This window comes from Amphiura filiformis, chromosome 10 (genome assembly GCF_039555335.1).
Source record: "Amphiura filiformis chromosome 10, Afil_fr2py, whole genome shotgun sequence".
In the NCBI taxonomy this organism is placed as follows: Eukaryota; Metazoa; Echinodermata; class Ophiuroidea; order Amphilepidida; family Amphiuridae; genus Amphiura; species Amphiura filiformis.
Window position 1 is genome coordinate 31,009,630 of NC_092637.1, and position 19,486 is coordinate 31,029,115.

At 36.0% G+C, this 19,486-nt stretch overlaps 1 protein-coding gene and 1 long non-coding RNA gene across 3 annotated transcripts; both read left to right on the forward strand.

The window, feature by feature from the left end:
- The first annotated feature begins 3,483 nt into the window (after nt 1-3,483).
- Nucleotides 3,484-8,061, forward strand: LOC140161796 (uncharacterized). The gene is made up of 2 exons (XM_072185094.1): nt 3,484-4,608; nt 7,486-8,061. Exons 1-2 carry the CDS (start codon nt 3,484-3,486, stop codon nt 8,059-8,061), a joined length of 1,701 nt encoding a protein of 566 aa, XP_072041195.1.
- An 846-nt stretch (nt 8,062-8,907) lies between these two features.
- On the forward strand, nt 8,908-17,715 carry LOC140162179 (uncharacterized). Of its 2 annotated transcripts, none has more exons than XR_011860209.1 (4): nt 8,908-9,038; nt 14,765-14,926; nt 15,968-16,152; nt 17,588-17,715. It is a non-coding gene; the product is annotated as an uncharacterized lncRNA (long non-coding RNA). The 2 variants fall into 2 exon arrangements; XR_011860210.1 differs by having other exon boundaries at nt 8,910-9,127.
- Nucleotides 17,716-19,486: the final 1,771 nt, after the last annotated feature.

Below are 19,486 nucleotides of genomic sequence, written 5' to 3' on the forward strand. Positions count from 1 at the left end.
GTAGGTATACGAAAGTATCTCAATGTCTACTGGTAATTAAATAAAGCAGTTGGTAGTTGGAAGTGCAGATAATAATTGTTTGTTTTTTCAGTCATCTGTAGATTAGGAAGACTTAATCAATTCGATAATTGCAATATTGCGATTTTCAAAAATAAAAACTAATACAACTTTCTAAAATTCAAATTTTGAAGAAAATAAAACATAGTCTTTCGAATTTGCCATTTCTTACCCTTTATAGAGCGTTTCAACTGACCAACATGACCAAGAATGCAATGTGCCACGATTTGACCCATCTACCAAGCCAGACAAAGATGTAACATGCAAACGCGTGAAGCCATTGAAGGATTCTTGCAAAATTGTAGCCGATTTATTTTTGTCACAACCAGTAGAAAACTGTTCTCACCAAAAAACCTATAACATATGTGAGGTTATCAAGGTGAGCAATGCCTATGGCTTAATATGGTGTTCTTTACTACACGATCTATTGTTGATCGAAGCAGCCAAAATCTATTTTAATTATCAAAATCAATATATTATTGAAAAATAACACTTTGATTTTTTGCAAAGGTTCATTCTACAAATCATATACTTTGAAAAACTGTTGCCGGGGTGTTTGGGGGGGGGGTGTTGGTGAGAGGGCATGTCTCCTGTCAATCGATTTGAAATTTAGAAAATCCCAGAGGAAAATTGCAGAAAAAGTGCTTGGGTGCCCCTAGGCCCCGTTGATGCTCCCTCCTCCCCCCATAGTGGTCTGTGCCCCCACACCCCCATAGGATAAATCATGCTACACCACTGTACATGGTTAGTAACTTTAACATAAACCCTGTGAGTAGAGCCTGGGTTCAGTGATGCAAATTTGCTTGCCTAAAACTTGTTAAAGCTGACCAAAATTAGTCAGTGTAATTTTTAAGCTTACCAACAAGTGTGTCCAATGTAATAATAGGTTCGAAGCAGCCAATCACGGCCTTCTAAATGCATGCTCGAACCATGGTGGGAATGATTTTCTTAAACTTTTGAAGTTCTATGCCAGAGCATGCCAGCAGTGCCAAATTTGGAAGTCTTGCAATGCATTATCATGCATGTACAGTCATCTTGTAAAGCTATCAATGATCTGAGTATGCATTTAGGCCCTATTCGTACACAAATTTTACCGTTATACTCCTTCAATAGTCAAAAATCTGCAGGTAGTTTGCTAAACAGGCTAGCAACCTTTTAATTGATATGCAATACAGTCATTTCTAGCTTAGCTTTGAAGGATTTTATCGATAACAATTTTGAACTCGGCAAAAACATTACGACACAGGCCAAAAGGTCACAATCGTACAGTGCGCACACCAGTAAATAGCCCCCATTGACTTTGTGTACAAACAGGGTCCGGGAAACATGATTTTCTTGACTCCAGAGCGACTCAGTTCTTCAAATCATACCCTTTCTGCAAGTCGAAGGTTAGATGAAGACATCCATTGTAGAAATTTATATACGGAGTCCAGCATTTTTTCCTAGAAAAATGCCGACTAGATCACCCTGTAGCCCATACAGCGTAAGCCACCTCACGAATAGCTTGGTGTTTCTGAAATGTAACACATTTTGAAAGTTAAGCCAAATCGTCATAAAAAGTCGGACAATCTATTTCCCATGCCTAAATGAGGATTGAATATGAATCAGGGCCTAATAGTTGGGTTTTAAGCCTTTTCTAATGTATTTAATTAAGTCGTGTTGCACGTTTCCTCGTTTGAAACACTGATGTTGTCCTCAGAGGATGTCGGAGACTTGCATTTACTGATATGCACTCTAAAAAAAGCTTGGGAAAACGACAAAAGTAGCAGAGTTTGCTATTTTTAACTATTGTTTCTTCCTCGCAATTTTCAAAAAACTTTTTATCATAAATTGTAAGGTAAAATTCATAATATTTGGCTAATTTAAGATATATGAAAATAGCGCTCTCCATTCGCACACAAATGTACAGTTTATAGAATAAAAATTACCACAAAAAAGCAGAAAAATTTGAATAATTTAATAGAAAAACGAAAATCTCTGTTTAAAATTGCTACAAAATCTATGTGTATAATTATACAGTTTATTAGTGTGATAGCTGTTGGTATTATTCAGGTCTGAAATTGAACATTTAATAGTGTTTGATGGAAAAGTGAATGAATGATCACATCAGACAACCGTGAATATTCTCTGAACCCTTTTCTCCATCTCTATCCCCACCCCCCCCCCCCCTCTTTTTTACCTACTATTATTCAATCTCGCCTTGTCCTACAATTCCTAGTCTTCGGTTCTTAACACGTTCTTCAGTCTCATATTAGCAAGCTTTGAATTGTCTTGTAATTTACATGTTTCTTTTGTCTTCTTATTATGTGACACGATCCGGTCCATGGGGGCCAAAGGAGGCATTTCTGAAAATTGAGTTACTGTAATTATTACATTATACATACAATAGACTATCATTTACTGAAAACACTAAGAGTCCAGCTTAATTAGTTCTAAAGTTATAAAGTTTTTTTATGTATTTTTTCTTATATGTTTTATTGGGTTTTTTTTTACTCCATATTTTTACCTTTATCTAAGTTTCAAATTTGCCGTCTTTGGCCCCCATCAAGTAACCTTAATCTTGTCTTTTCTTTCATCTTGCTTCATCCAAATACACTGGGGTTTCGTGTTTATTCGTTGTTCTTTGGCTTTATCAAGCTACCTGTAATTCCAGCAGGAGTCTCTTTTCATTTCTTCTCATTAAAAATCAAAATATTTCTTGATTCAATTTAAATTTAGTTGACAAATACTGATGATGTTGAAACGATGTGGCATAAACTGGTAATTATGTCCTCTTTCAAATTGGGGCCCTTCTCTGAGTCGCCTGGAAAAAGAGCAAGTTCTATTATTCTGAAGCGGCTCCCTTAATTAATTGATTGTGGCAGAGGCGACATTCAGAGCGACTCGCCTTTGGGAAGTTGTATATAAGCAGGACATTCGATACATATTTGCCAAAATTCCAGCATTTTAAGTTAAGAGATAATAATAATTGGTATTTGCTATTTACTTCGACAACAGCAAGGTTTTTTGTTTATTTTCTTCCAATTTTAGGATGCAAAAAGCACGCCATCAGCAAGATGCTCTCATTCGATGTGTAAGAATAGTTCCATTGTCTTAGGTATTGCAGATTGGAACCAAGGGATTGTAGAATGGAGTAAGATTCAAAATGCCGCTAAATTGGAGGCCCAAATCCAGAGCCTTGTGGAACAGCCACCAGAGAAACCAAACTTTGGGTTTTGTTTCATCAAGTGCATTGTCGTGGAACAGAAAAAAACGGTGATTGACAAAAAAGTGAAAAAGGAGTACGTTCACAATAACGCGTCGCAGCTGTTACTACTCCCACCACAAATAGATACGTCGAACTTTTCGGACGCAAAAGCATATAATGCGGTGAATATCAATCTGATTTGGTTGGATTCACTTTCTCATAGCCATTTTATGCGTTCTATGCCAGCTACGATTGAATCGTTAAAAACTATTCAGAGGCAAGAGACTGGATATGTGTTTAGCTACAACTTATTCCAAGCGTTGAAGTACTATACTCTTCCAGTTGCGAGAGCGCTATTCTCAGGTGAAGTAAGTAATCGAAACGGAAACATCCAAAGTGAACTGTTACTGGGAAGATATAAAAGAGGGGGTTATGCCACTTCTTGGACAGACGATTTATGTTGGAAAAACAAGTGGGGCCTTGCAAACAAGCTTGGGGCTAAAGGTAAGAATTGGACAAAGATTAAAGACGCTATCCCACAAGCTGGTATTGATAGAATTGATATGACATTATCTAATTGTGAAACTCTAAATGGTCGTTCCTATTTTAATGTTAACAAGGAAATATGTTACAACGGAAAATCCCAGCAATTTTATATCTTTATGTATTTAGCTGAATTGCAAAAACAGTTACAGAAATACGGTAAGCCATATTTTCACTATACGGAGTCGAACGTCGCGCATGAAACTACTGGTCGGAGGATACAGACTTTTGATGAAGACCTTGCCAACTACTTGCGCACATTATCAACCCAGGAAAATACGTTAACGGTATTACTTGCGGATCATGGCAATAATTATGGACGATTATTCTCGAAAACATTTGAAGCTGAAGTTGAAATGTACCATCCTTTGTTAGTGATACATGCCTCAAAGGACTTGCCTCAAGTTATTGGAGAAGATAAAATGAAGGCATTGACACTTAACCAGGATCGGCTCGTCAGCGTACTTGATCTTCATTACGCTCTCCATACACTAGCTCCAGAAGGCAGCATTGAAGTGGCAACGGAGCATGCTCAGTATAATATTGAACCAATGGGATTGTTCGCACCAATTGATGTCAATAGAACATGTAATACAACCCCAATACTTGATCATAATGGATGTATATGTGAAAGAAATAATACTAAATATGTTGCTAATGACACAAGACATATGATGTTAGCAGAATTTGCTTTAGGAGAGATAAACAATATGATACGAAGTCAGTTCCGAGCTAAACATCCTGATGCGGCGACTGGGTTTGGTTCATGCCAGAGACTGTCAGCAACGTGGTTTGGAAATGTGCGTGATACTTCTCTGACGGTAAGATAACAACTTAAAAATATAAAAGTATCAGCGTTTTAATTGCCAAATTGAAAACGTTAACCCTGTGTTAACCTTAATGGCCTTCATGATTGTGTATTTCATACTTTAGTTAAGCATCAAAATATGACATGTACAATTACTTATTCATGCGTTAGTTGGACTCTTGAAATATACAGGGTGTCCGATAATTATACAAAGCTTTTATACCAAATGAGCTTTCTGCAAATTATAGCTCTCACATTGTAAACACTGAATGATGATTGCAAACACTTTTTCAAATATCAACACATTTCATGGAACGTGCTTTTATATGGGATACCCTGTATTCACTAAGAGGCCAGTTGCAGAATCATCAGACTCATTGGTAAAGATGACAGGACTGAGTCTAGTGTCTGAGGTGCCAGTCCACATAAGCGTTGGCGTAACATTAAATCTGGCTTTGCGATGTGTTTCAGTCAGAACAGCACCACATCTGTTATTCTGGTGCCCAGTACTACGAAGTTTTGTGCGATTTAATTGTCTGGTCTCAAACTTGTACACTTGTTGCATTACTAGCTTCTGAGTCTCAAGTTACGGTCCTGGGCTGGGTATATGAACCGTGGGCGACCTTGTCCAGATCTCTAATAATATTCTCCAGTCTCTCTGTACTTCTACACAACCCTGCTAGTCTCTCCAGTCTCCCTGTACTTCTGCACAACCCTGCTAATAACAGTTTGGGTAACTTCCACTTGCCTCTGAGTCATCCCATCCTCAACCATTTGAAACGCCATAGCAACTTCATATACCGTCATCTGTCATTCTTCTCCCTCCACTCTTGTGTTTCAAAATCCCTGGTAGACCTATTATGACAACACATATATTTTATCACATGTTCATGAGACACCCGTGAACAACTAGAGTATTATGATATTTAGTCCTACTTTATGAGCTTGCAGACCTATTGTACTCTGTTGCCAGGGACTTATAAAGGCATTAGAATATCTATGGTAAATGACATAACTGGTTTAATATTTAAATATATGGGCGGACCCCAACGGTCACGATTTGCTTCGGTGAGCTCACTGATTCTTACTAAACTGGGCTCAAAAAGAAACTTATAATTTTACACAAGGTTATATCTTAAAATCATGTCCATAAAAATGAACCAAAATTGCACACAGGATTACACGGTTGTTTGATGTAGATATAATTGGCTTCATTATTAAGGGTATTACACCCCTCGATAAATTTGTGTCTATTTTTGCATTTTTCTCAAAACTAATAACACAGTGGTAACAAAAGTTATGTATATTATAGGGGCAAGGAATCCAATTACTACACTGGAATTTCAGTGACCCAAGACAAGCGGTTCGTTATTTATGATAAGAAATAAGGTACCGCTAGGATGTACCTCATTTCCGATCATATACACTGAGTCAATGAAATTTCAGTGTAGTAATAATAATATACATAACTTTTGTTACCAGTGTGTTATTATTTTGGAGCAAAATGCAAAAATAGTCACAAATTTACCACAGGGGTGTAGTACCCCCTTAAGTAAATGCAAACAATAGGTGGCGCTATTTATCAAAAATCGTATTTCTTAATTTGCAAAGGGTAGGTAATCAATAGTGGCATTAAAAAAGATGGAATAGATGAAACAAGCAACAAAGAAATTTTTTTTAAACTTGCATCAAAAAATAAAAGGAATTATTTGTAGTAAGAGCAATTTCCAGTAACTAAATAGTGCCACCAATCTTGTCAAAAATCGATTCATTTTATATCCGAAAAAGCATTACAAATGCTGTGAACGTGAATAATGTTGAAAAATAAGGGGAAATTAAAGTTGAAAATGACTCAAAAGCATCTCTATACATTAGCATGATACCGCTTTCAGCTGTTTAAGCCTAAAATTGGGTTGTTCATGATGTTTTGTTTGAAAAACTAATAAATGATCACATCAAACAACCGTGATTACTTCAATACTCTATTCTAATACTGATCAGTAACCAAACATTAGTTTGTAAATTAAATCTAATACTGAAACTAATTTGCAACTCACTAATTTGCAACAGTTGTCCAACTGACAAGATAGCAAAATGCACTGACATAGAACAGCTTCCTGGACCACATTCACAGCCCAGTAAATGGCATCCAACACCCAAGAAATCTGTGAGTAAGTGGAATAGTGTGGAAAAGGACCTGTTTCTTGATGTACTGTGTGAAAAGCAGAATCAACCCCTGTTCCACACTAAAATTCCACTACTCTTTGTAAATAATCACCTGTGTAAGGATCTTGAATGCATTCTCACATATTTCTTTTGCTGGGTGCCTGTGTATGTGGTCTAGGAAGCTGTTCCGTGTCAGTGCATTTCGCTGTTGTGTCAGTTGGACAAGCTTGGTTACTGACATGTGTTTAGAGTAGAATAAGTAATTATGTGTGTATTTTCTTTTTAATTTTTATGGACAGGATTTTAAGATATGACCTTGTGAAAAAATTTCCTTTTTGAGCACAGTTTATTTATGCAAGTAGATGACCTTCAACTGTACAGGTGTTGTTGAATAAGAAAAGCCAGCTTCGTAGTAATCAAAATGATGTGGCAGGAAAAGGCCTTGGCTCTCGCATAACTATAACGTGCGGACATTTGATCAGGATTGTTGGTGCTCAGAGTGTAATATCAATAACGGATAAATGTGTTATGTGAATACAGACAAACACTTTGGGACATTATTTAAAGTGAAATCGTTTAATGTTATTCGTGATTGGTTGACAAGTTTGTGGCAACGAATTAAAATGCTTGAACTATAACAACTGCTATATTCCAACAAACATATCCGTTGCATTGTTTCATCCTCATTGAATTATATTCACTTTTATGTTGGTACAAAACACAGGGCGCGGTAAGCACACAGCTATCTATTTACGTACCTGCTGGCAAGAATGCGAGTCAAGACGAAGATGTGTTCTGGGTTACCGTACTTATGTCCGACAAGTACAAAATGAATCTGACAGACTACAAGCGCATATCCAGCTATGGTCCATACAGAGCATGCGCAGATGACGGCGTTGACATCAAACTTTGCATATGTTCATTGATTCGACCAATCAGCAGACCAGATTACATGGCCATCCCATCGTGGCATTCAGGGTTGCCAGGTGTGTTTCAGCAAAACACTACCACTAAAGCGTTGGGTGACAGCAACTGCCTATTCCTATTTGAACGAAGAACAGAATCGGGTATGACCGTGGAGGCCTCATCGGAGTGCTCAAAGAAATCATATTTCGTGGAAGTTAAAGCAGGTACTCTTGATAATATTTTCACTTCGTTGCCATTGCCGAATCTGATAATGCTGAAACCGGGTGACATGGTATTCATTTCAGTTTTTATTCCAAAAAATCAAAACGCCAAATGGTATTTAAAATATCATGCGCGGTATATTGAGGAAGGGGGCTTTGGGGGCGGGAGATAATAGCCATCGTATATTTACTTTTACTGTTTCTACTATAATTATATTAACTTTTTTTTATAATCATTTACTAGTATTTTGTTGTAATAAATATCAGTATAATTGTATATATATATAAAAGTGATAGTTAAATGATTATAAATGGAGATTTGATCCATATAATAGAGTAGAATCAATTGTAGATGATTAAAAGATGCATTTAGGTGGTTCCAAGTTGATAGATAATATATTGTAAAGTAGTGTAAAATTGTACAGTCTTGTAGAAAATTCAGAGCTAGTGTACCTACACAGCAAACACAAAAACGTTTGTAAAACATTTTAAACATGATATATCTTGGGGTTTTGTTTAGATAAAAACGTTTTAATAACATTAAATGTCGGGTTATATAAAAGTCATGAAAACGTTTTAAATCGTTGTATGAAAACACACTACAACAATATTTTAAAAATGTTTTCTATCTATTTATCCTTTGTATAATAACCTGACATTTAAACGTTTTCTGGCAGCCTTTTTAAACCTTTTGCGAATGATGTTGAAAACATTTTGTGTTTGCTGAGTATCTAGTTGATAAAAAAAAGTGGGATAGGTGGAAAGTGAGAATAAAATCAAGTTATGTGAATAAATGACTATGGATCCTTTTCCCTTTATCCCACAATGCACTATTCCAGGGGGGTATGACGATGATCTTTGTAATTATTTTGTCTTAATATGGGCATACTGATTCCATATATGCGGATTATCGTAAAGGCCATCGATATTACTAATTATGCAGTTATTGAATACACGAGTGATGCAGTTACGGAGCGATGCAGAACATCTGTGTAAGAGATTATTGTTTACAATCCAACTAAAGGCAGCGTAAGAGTGAATGACGTCACTCTCCAAATATGGTCAACACACTTCAGCGGGGTCTTCAACTTTGTTTACAAATATTGAACAGCGTACTTTGGCGATGCCGTGTTGTGTGCCTGGTTGTGTGGTGAGTATAGCAATAACTTTCCACGTAATTTGTGTGTTAATTTATGACCAAAGTCGCCAGATTGCTACGGATTTGTGTTGTAAGTTCTGGTAAGATCAAGAAGATCGTAGTACTTTTGTTTACCAATGTTTACGATTACGAACTGAACTTATTTAGACAGCGTGTGAGTGAGTATTAAAGCACGGTAAGCTTAAGCTTACTCAACTCAATACAATTTGTGTATACACATTAACATTGTACACGTGAAAATTCGATGGTTTGGTGCCCACAGTCATGCAGTAATTCCGAAAGTACTGCTTTTTAATCAATTCTATGACTTTTATCAAATCTAGAGTGGTAAAATCCTAAAGTACATGCATATATGCATATAACTGGAACCCATGTCCCAAGTTTTTGGCACATTCTCAATCTTTTATTATCATAAAAAAACAAAAACAAAAAAAACAAAAAAACGCATCGAATGCGTAACTATCGTGTGCAAATTTGAAGCTAGAATTCTCGAGTACATTAAGGCGTAGCTCATGGCCGTTGGTTTATCTGGCTGTCGGTAAACAAAGGGCGTTGGTGAAAAAAAAATTTGTCAACAATAGACAAGTTTTGTGTGTACTGCTTATGCAGAGTGATGAAATAAAGAGTACCGTATTCATTCTAATAAGCACCCAGGACGCTTAACAAAGTCATTATGGGTGGGCGCTTATTTTTTACATGGTTTACCCAATTTTTTCCTAACAGGCGTTTATTAGAGACAAATTTACATGTTATAAAAGGGTCCTGAGACGTTCCAGTAGCAGGGGGTAATTTTTTTAAACAGTGAATGCCGCCACGGCCGCTACAAACAAATATTGGACCTTTCTTTCATCTAAGTTTTTGAAATCACCCAGAAGTAAAGCGCTATATCAATGAAACTATGGCACATTCTCAATCTTTTATTATCGTAAAAAAACAAAAACAAAAAAAACAAAAAAACGCATGGTCCTTTATGTATATTATGGTACCATGATCAAACTGTCATCTTTTTTGGAATTGCTATCTTCAGTAGACATGTCTTACTACCTACATTGTACAGTAGAATTGCTATCATGCTAAGCCATCTACAGTAGACAGCAAGTTATATGCTGTGCTACATACATATCTTCAGTAGGCAACACATGATATGCTTTCTTTCTTCAGTAGACAGGAAGCTGGTATGCCTTTCTATCTACAATAGATAGCAAGTTGTACACCTTGCTATCTTCAATAGACAGCAACTTGTATACCTTACTATCTTCACTCTTCAGTAGACAGCAAGTTGTACAGTGTATGTCTTGCTTCTTACAGTAGAGTTAGGGATTCAATCATGTTTCATCGTTGTTCATCACCGATTAACAACGATGTGTCCGCTGTCGTCTGCGTGGTTTACTCATGAGTTGTTAATCGGTCATAAACAACGGTGAAACAACGGCGAAAAACAAGCTAAATATCGCCTAATTCACATGATTCTTCCCATTCGAATATCCGTTTGTCATTGCCACTCAACCTTACAAGATGATCAGTGATTTCTCTGTTGATATTGATATCAGCAATAAAACTAAAAGTGGTAAAGTTAGCTGCTACTTTCATAACAATGAACATTACGAAAGTGTTTACATAAGTTCCAAAATGATGAATTTTATGCACTCACACGTAACACGTCGCGCGCAACCTGGTGTATACGGTACTGGAAAAGTGTGGATTCATCACGGATTAATAACGCTTGGCTTCTGTACAAAGGTACAGGCAGTCTAAACGCAGGACAACCGTTCTTTTGTTCTGCTTAGTCGCGCTTAAAAGTCGATCGATACATGTTAAAATCAGCACAATTCGAGATACACCTTTTGCTATGAAATTTATTTTCTCGGTCAAATATAAAGCAAATTTTTTTTTTCTTCAGTAATGTCAAATAAAAACATAGTGCTTGGATGAACATTTTTTTTTAATATCCTGGTGTTAAAATTAAGCATCAAATTCTGTCTTTTAGTGTGATATTTTTGATTTTTATAGGCCTTTAGTTCGCCCGTGAACTTTTTGCAGAATTCATTTTTAGCGCCTCAAACTAATATAGTTTGCTAAAGAAAGATATTTCCCACCTCTGTAAAGCACATCGTGTGGGTCTATATATTATAGTTTTGTCAGAATTTCCGCTTTTGATTCCATAATTTTTGAATACCAGCTGAAAAATTTGAATCCACGCGTGAAATACTAGCATTGTGGATCGATATCTCTGGGTGCCCGGCCTGGATACAGTTTTGCCAGAACTTCAATATAGCAAAGAAATTACCTAGTGTTTCGGTATAGTGCATTTTGTTTGTGTTTGTTTGAAATTGCTTAAGGGGGTACTACATCCCTAGCCAATTTTTTTTGCTTATTTTTTTGCGCTTTTTCTCAAAAATTATAGCATTGGTGACAAGTAAGATATGTATATTATAGGGGCAAGGACTACAACTACTGCACTGAAAATTCAGCAACTCAAGGCAAGTAGTTATTGATTTATTGATCAAATATTGGTTTTCCTCATTTTTGACTGTAACTCCACAACTGTTGTCTGTGTTGAAATAAAATTTCCAGTGTAGCAGTTGTAGTCCTTGCCCCTATAATATACATATCTTACTTGTCACCAATGCTCTATAAGTTTTGAGAAAAATGCAAAAATAGGCACAAAATTGGGCAGGGGTGTAGTACCCCCTTAAACCCACCGAAAGTCATAATGAAGCAGCCAAAACAATACAAGGTTAAACACGGAAGTTTATAACAACCTATTACTAAAGGAAAAATCATTTATGGTAACAATGAGCCTTGCATTGTAAGTCATGGTTCAAATGTGTTGAGTACCCACCCCACCCCCATAGGCCTACATAATATTACATACCGGTACCTTATAATATTTATATAGCACGGCTATAGCTATACATTTAGAAAGTAGGTCCTATAGCGCTAAATCATGACAAATAGGCCTACACAAACCCGAACGCAAGTCTGAAGGGTGTAATGAAAATGCCAACCAGCGATGGGGGGTCATTCAAAATTCACCTGGAGATAGGAGGGACAGAAAATTAAAATCCCCTCTAATAACACGCAAATTTTTCTAGGTTTGGACAGTGGATTTTCCCATGGACCTCATCCTAGGTAAATAAATAAACAAACAAACAAACAGACAAAATGGTTTTCATAATCATGGAATCCATAGCCCCTATAAATTGAAATTGCAGGCTATCACAGGAGCAAATTTCCAAAATCCACCTCATTTACCAGAATTGGGGATTTGGGCTACCAAATCGCTGGTCAGGCAATCCTGGTTTTCAATGGAAAAGGGACCTGGGTTGACAACAATTGAAATATCGATTATTTGTGCTGGTTGCTCTCGAGGTAAAGTACTAAGTTTGACATTTTCGAGCATGGAGGGAAAAGGGTAAAATAAAACGGAAATTCTGACAAAACTATAATATATAGACCCACACGATGTGCTTTACAGAGGTGGGAAATATCTTTCTTTAGCAAACTATATTAGTTTGAGACGCTAAAAATGAATTCTGCAAAAAGCTCACGGGCGAACTAAAGGCCTATAAAAATCAAAAATATCACACTAAAAGACACAATTTGATGCTTAATTTTAACACCAGGATTTTAAAAAAAAATGTTCATCCGAGCACTATGTTTTTATTTGACATTACTGAAGAAAAAAAAAATTTGCTTTATATTTGACCGAGAAAATAAATTTCATAGCAAAAAGGTGTATCTTGGAATTGTGCTGATTTTAACATGTATCGATCGACTTTTAGCGCGACTAAGCAGAACAAAAGAACGGTTGTCCTGCGTTTAGACTGCAGGAAGAGTTGTTGAAAACAAGAGGTATGCTTTGTTATTATGAGTAGATACCATGCCAAGTTGTATGCCTACTCTTGCTATCTACAGTATGTATACAACAAGATGTATGCATTGCTATTATCAGTAGATGGCAAGTTGTATGCCTGCCCTTGCTATCTACAGTATACAACAAGTTTTTTATTTTTTTTTAATTAAGTTTTTATTTTAGTAGCTAACATGTTATATGTTTGTAAATAGTCAGAAGACAGCAAGCTGGTAAGCAATTAAGTTGTACACCTTACTATCTTCAGCAAACAGCAATGTGTATGCTTTGCTATCTTCAGTTTGTATGCCTTGCTATCTTCAGTAGACAGTAAGTTGTATACCTTGCTGTCTTTGCAGTTGATTGCAAGTTGTATGCAACAAAATCTGTGCTTGCTTGCTTCAGTAGACAAGTTGCCTGTAGATTGCCGATACATGTAGCAAGGCATCTAGAACTTCCTGTGTACGAAAAATCAAGTATAGAATATGAGCTAATATGTTGTCTACCAAAGATACATGTAGCAAAATAACAAACAACTTGCTGTCAGGGAGGTAAATAACATAGTTAACTGGGTGGGCAAATGCCCACCCAGTAAATTATTTTGCCCACCCAGTAAATTCAACTTGCCCATTGCCCAAAAGTGCCCACCCAGTAAATTATTTTGCCCACAACAAATTGGACACCATAATAATAATCAAAAAACTAGTACCAACGTTCATTTTGAAAGTGATGACAGTAAATGTATCTTTTCTTAACATTTGCCAATTTATTCATTTACCATGTTTACATCTTGAGTACTAATGATCACACAGTACAAAATGGTATATAAGAAGCCAAAATTAATATAATTTTGAGCAATTTCCACACAAAACCTGAAAAGATTCTTATCATGCTTATGAGCCCATAAATTTGAATATTCTTGAATAAGGTGTGTTTTTAATAGACTTGGAACATTATAATTATTTGAAACTTTGAATCTAACTTTACTGCTTTTTTTTGTTTTTTTGTAATGGTGAGTGAAAATTTAGTGTAAGATTTTTAAATGTCCAAAGTGAAATATAATATGATATACAATTTGTCTTGAATGTTGCAACATATGCTAATAAGATGCATTTAGGCCAAAAAAAAAAAAAATATGCTTGCTTGCCCTCAACAACCGACCGATCCTAATTTTGGAAATCAGAAAAAAAAGGGTTTGTTTTTCTATTTACTGTACAAAAGAAAATTTTTGCATTCTGAAGATGAAAAAAATGTATTTTAGAGCTTGTGTTCAACATTTTAGTTCTTTGTAATGTTAGTTGATTCATTTTGAAACCAAAATTGTCTGATTTTTCATATTTTGAGCCTTGATTAATACAAACAGTAGAGTTTGCTAGTAATTAAAAAAAGAAGATATCCCGACCGACCGACCCAATTGTTAAAATTCATTTGAGGGCAAGGAAACAATTTCTTTCTTGGCCTTATGGAGAGGGTAAAGTCCACTTTTTTACATCAAAGCCAACTTCCACATAAAACCAGGTCTACATTTCCGAAAATCCAAAGGCCTTTATGAAATTAATTATCGCTGCCCACCCAGTAAATTATTTTCCCTAATTTGAGGGCAAAAATAAATTAAATTGCCCACCCAGTAAATTATCCTTATTTACCTCCCTGCTTGCTGTCTACTTTACATAGCAAGACATACAAATTGGACAAACTCCAAAAGTCTGCATGAGATATACTTTTTAATGTAAAACTTACCATTTCTGTTCTTGAGATCAAATATCATGGATTTAAAGAATTTTGTTGCTGTGCAACATGTCATATTTTAAAAACTGCAATATGTTTGATATATAACTTATGTACCTTGATTCTTAATTTACAGAGACAGAATTGTCACCACAGTGTTATGTTGAAGGGGATGTTAGTGCCTACATCATTGTACATAGGAACAATTGATGTGGTCCTCATGATGAAGGAAAGTGTTATGGTCCATTTTCCAAAATTTAATGGCGCAGATGTTATCATTATGGAGGTGAAACAGGAGGTAAGTGAAGATTCTATGGAATATCTATAGCATTTTTCAGTATTCAGCCTAAAACTACTACCCCCCATAAAAATGATGATGCGTATTGGATGAATAGGGGAAGTGGCATATCTGGTTGCATACCAGATATTCATGAGAAATAAATATTTACATCGAATAACCAGGGGCGTAGCAAGTGCTTCAGGGCTCATGCATGGACAAGGAGCAGTGCGGGTCCCTTTTAACATCTGCTTTATCAGCCCTAACCCTCTTTATTTTTGCTATTACTTGGGGCCCCTGAACCCTCAGGGCCCATGGACTTTGTCCACCCTATCCACCCGCTTACTACGCCCCTGCAAATAACTCAATTGAGAATGAACACATACATGTATGAATGGCATAAGGACCTTCTTGGAAAAAACTGCATTAAGGGGTACTACACCCCTGGCCAATTTTGTGCCTATTTTTGCATTTTTCTCAAAAATTATATCGCATTGGTGACAAGTAAGATATGTATTTTATATGGGCAAAGACTACAACTAGTGCACTGAAAATTCAGCAACTCAAGGCAAGTAGTTATTGATTTATTGATCAAATATTGGTTTTCCCTCATTTTTGACTGTAACCCCACAAATGTTGTCTGTACTGAAATAAAATTTCCAGTGCAGTAGTTGTAGTCCTTGCCCCTATAATATACATATCTTACTTGTCACCAATGCACTATAATTTATGAGAAAAATGCAAAAATAGGCACAAAATTGTGCAGGGATGTAGTACCCTCTTAACATAATCATAAATCCATTTCTTTCTATTAACCACTAAACCAAATTCAAACAAATTTCGGAACAAATTGTGCTACATATTTTTTTTTTAATTGTGTGATTTTAATATTGACTTTTAGAGTACAAAATAAAGCATCATTTTATTTTTTAGTGGGACACATTGTGTATTTGTGTGGCAATGTTTGTACTTTGTTGAGGTTAAGAAATTCTATGATATATTGCATTTGTATTTTTCTTATTTTGACAAAATGAAATGGTGTTTTGTTTTTATCTGCCCTAGGAAGTTGACTCTTTCCAATTAGAGATGTTATTTCTCTTAACCTGGACATGGATAAGAATAGCTTCATGGTGCTGATATGAGTGGATGACTGTGTGTGGAAGTTGTTCACAAGATGAAAAATTAATATATAGGCCTACATGTGGAGGTTGAAAATACTAATGTTCTTCCAGGCAGAGTGAAAGGAGGTAGGCTATCTTTGTTTGACTTATTTTGGTTTTACCTCATTTGGTAGTGATATCAGAGAGCTTGAGAGTGCTTACATGGCAAGTGCGGTGGCCCTTTGACCTATGCGCTGTAAGAGTGTAGGTAGCACACACAATTTAGTACTGTGACAGCACACCTAAGAGTGAAAACCATTATTAAGAGGAATCTATGATACCCTTGTATGATAAATCATTGTGTTTCAAAAGAGGGAAAATGCCATGGAACTTAAAGTACGGCAATGCATTAGAAAAGGCTGAAAACCCAACTATTAGGCCCTGAATCATATTTAATCCTCATTTAGGCCTAGGAATTAGATTGTCTATGAAAAATGAGCATGATCTGACTTTTTATGAAGATTTGGCTAAGCTTTCAAAATGTGTGACATTTCAGAAATGAGAAACACCATGCTATTTTCAATCTTATGTAAGCTGTATGGCATATATGATGATCTAGTCGGCAATATCCTGCAAAAAGTCACTGGACTCTCTGTTTCCTCTGCACAAGCTGTCTTTATCTGACCTTCAGCTTGCAGAAAGTGTAAGTTTTAAAGAGCTGAGTCACTCTCATGTCAAGAAAATTATTTTTTCCCGGACCCTGTTTGTACAGAATGCCAATGGAGACTATTTACCAATGTGCACCCCTCTTGTAGTAGGCAGGAATTATTTGTTTTTTGTAATGTTGTGTGTTTAGCGCATGCAATACATAGTGCACTTTGAGTTGGTGCTGTATGTACATCATGCTATTCTATATCAATCCACAATGTTATAAGTCTTGACTATTACCAGCTGAACAAAAGTATACCAAATTGTAAGGTGAAACAAATCAAATGATATTGAGATCTTTGTGGTTGTGAAATCAGTAGCTTCAGTAAATTATACATATATAATAGTTATATTTCCCCTGACGAAAGCCAGTAGGGTATGATGAAGGCATGTGTTAAGGTATGAGGAAGACATGATTCAAGCAGAATAGATAGCTGTACTTGTCACATATGCATATGTATGGAGGAATCCTGTGGTTGCCTGCTCTTCAGCCTAAGGATGTCAACTTGTAAAATAGGCTGAAAAATAAAATAATATTCAAATCCAATTGTAATCATTATCAAGTGTGTGAAAATATTGTATCAAACACAAAATAATGATAAAATTGGATGCTTTATGCCCTTAATATTTATTGATCTCGTTATGAGTTTTAATTTTAAAATATTAGATTCGACTACGTCTCGTCCAATATTCTAAAACTCGGCTCGACCAATAAATATGGGCTCAAATGATCCAATTTTATATCAAACCTGGGCATAGCTGCACTATATAATATAGGGTGCTCACTATTTATATCTTTGGATGACCTATTTTGGATATGCTGTCCCAATTTTTTTAAATCGTCAACAACGAGTGTTCCTTTTTCTTCTTGCAGCTGTGACTGCCTACTTGGATTGAATGAGGAATTGTAGCCAGTTGGTAAAGACAAAGGAGAGGGCAAATAATGAAGAGCCAAATTTCCAATGGAAAAAAGCTTTAAAAACAAGAAATACAACCTACTTCCAGTTCGCATCCAAGAATGGTGTCTACAACAAGAGTTGACAAGCAGCAAGTCATCGGTAAATACTACATCATTTATGCAAGAATGTGATTCTACTATAATTTGGCAATGGACTGGATGGAAATTGAAGTTTTGTCCATGTAATTTAGCATTATCAAATACATTGTATGCGGCAAATGCCAGTTTTAAGCTTGTTCTCATGACATGGCATGTAAATATTTGCATTTCGGTCACTTTTTCAGGGAAAAAATTATGGGGGGTATTTTAGAGCTGATGGGGTATTTATTAGGAACAAGACAGTATTTATAAGAAACAAGACTTAATTGGATGGAGGTTACTGTATGGGATAAGGAAACATAAGGAATCATCAATTTTGTCTTTTAAAGCAAAATATCTAAAGAAAAATAGGTAACAATTGATGAACAAAATAAGATTGAATAAATTCTTTTTATTACAGTAAGCCTTTTGAGAGCATTGATCATGAATCTGGATCTGGATTGGTATATCCCAGCACTGATGATAATAGTGGTTCTACAACATCTGCTACTGATCCCAATGAAGTTCAAATGGGAAATGGAGAGAGGTAAATTGAAAGATGTTTGTCAACCCAGTTTAACATGAAAAAGTGGTCATATTTGTAAATTTGGACCTTGTAGGATATTGTTATCATTGGGGAGAGGGTGCATTTTAGTCTAGTCATGCTTTCTGTAACACTCATGTTAGATACTGTTTTCTGCCCACCAACGTTTTTTATAGTATTTTACGGTTATTAACGCTTCAGAGACACACATTCACAAAACAATATTTAAAATCCATATAAAAAATTTGACTGCTTAACTAAGAGATATTACAAGCATGCAATTAAATAATGCATACATTTGATGTGTATTCCAATTAGACCATTGGCATTTGTTCAGTTACATTCACTCAGTTTCGTCTTTGATTCTCTACAGTGGAGAAAAATCAGTAACACAAATGGAAGGACAGGAATGCTGAGGCATTCATTATGTGGTTGGATGTGTTGCTGTGAAAAAGGTCCTAACTGTGAAACATGGACTTGCATGCTAAAAAGAAAAAAAAAAACCTGCCGTAAATCACAAAATTTGACGCATATATGGGGATCGCCATTGGGGTGCCGAGAACCACCAGCAAAGCAACATTTGCTGCTTAACTAAAAGATATTACATCGCATCACAAGCACCCTGACTTTGTGTCGGCAACAGGTACAGTACACGTTCATGGAGTCACGGTCATGATGACGATGCCTGAATAGACATTTCCAAGTCTTATATACTAGAATCAGCAGGACATAATTGAGAGCAGTAAACAGTATTTTCTTTGTATTCTTGGAACTTCAGGTTATGCATATATACATGCATACAAAGCATACAACTTACTGCCTACTGAAGAGAGCAAATCATACAACCTGTACTATTGATAGCAATGCATTACTTTTAACGCGGCTGTGTACTCTAGCCATTGTTTCTTTCTCAAAATTGAGTTTTTATGATATGTTTGTACCTTGTTATGTTTTTTATAAATACAAGGAATGAAAATCCAGATTTGTAAACTCCAACTGCAATATTTTAAGGATTTTATTTCACTATTCCACTCGTGTTTGAAATTGAAAAGGAAAGAAAATCTTTGTTGTACCAGCAAGGTACACGCTGGCACAAGAACAACTCATCGCGTATGCGATCGCGCAATTTGTTAACGCACAAATACGCTGACGATACGCTGACGCTTATCTACATGCGCGGGCGCATCTGATGG

What these genes read in the sequence shown, in the direction of transcription:
- LOC140161796 (XM_072185094.1), top strand. Translation starts at nt 3,484, where the DNA reads ATGCCAGCTACGATTGAATCGTTAAAAACTATTCAGAGGCAAGAGACT. An exon ending in TGCGTGATACTTCTCTGACG is followed by an intron (nt 4,609 to 7,485) that starts GTAAGATAACAA and finishes TACAAAACACAG; the next exon opens with GGCGCGGTAAGCACACAGCT.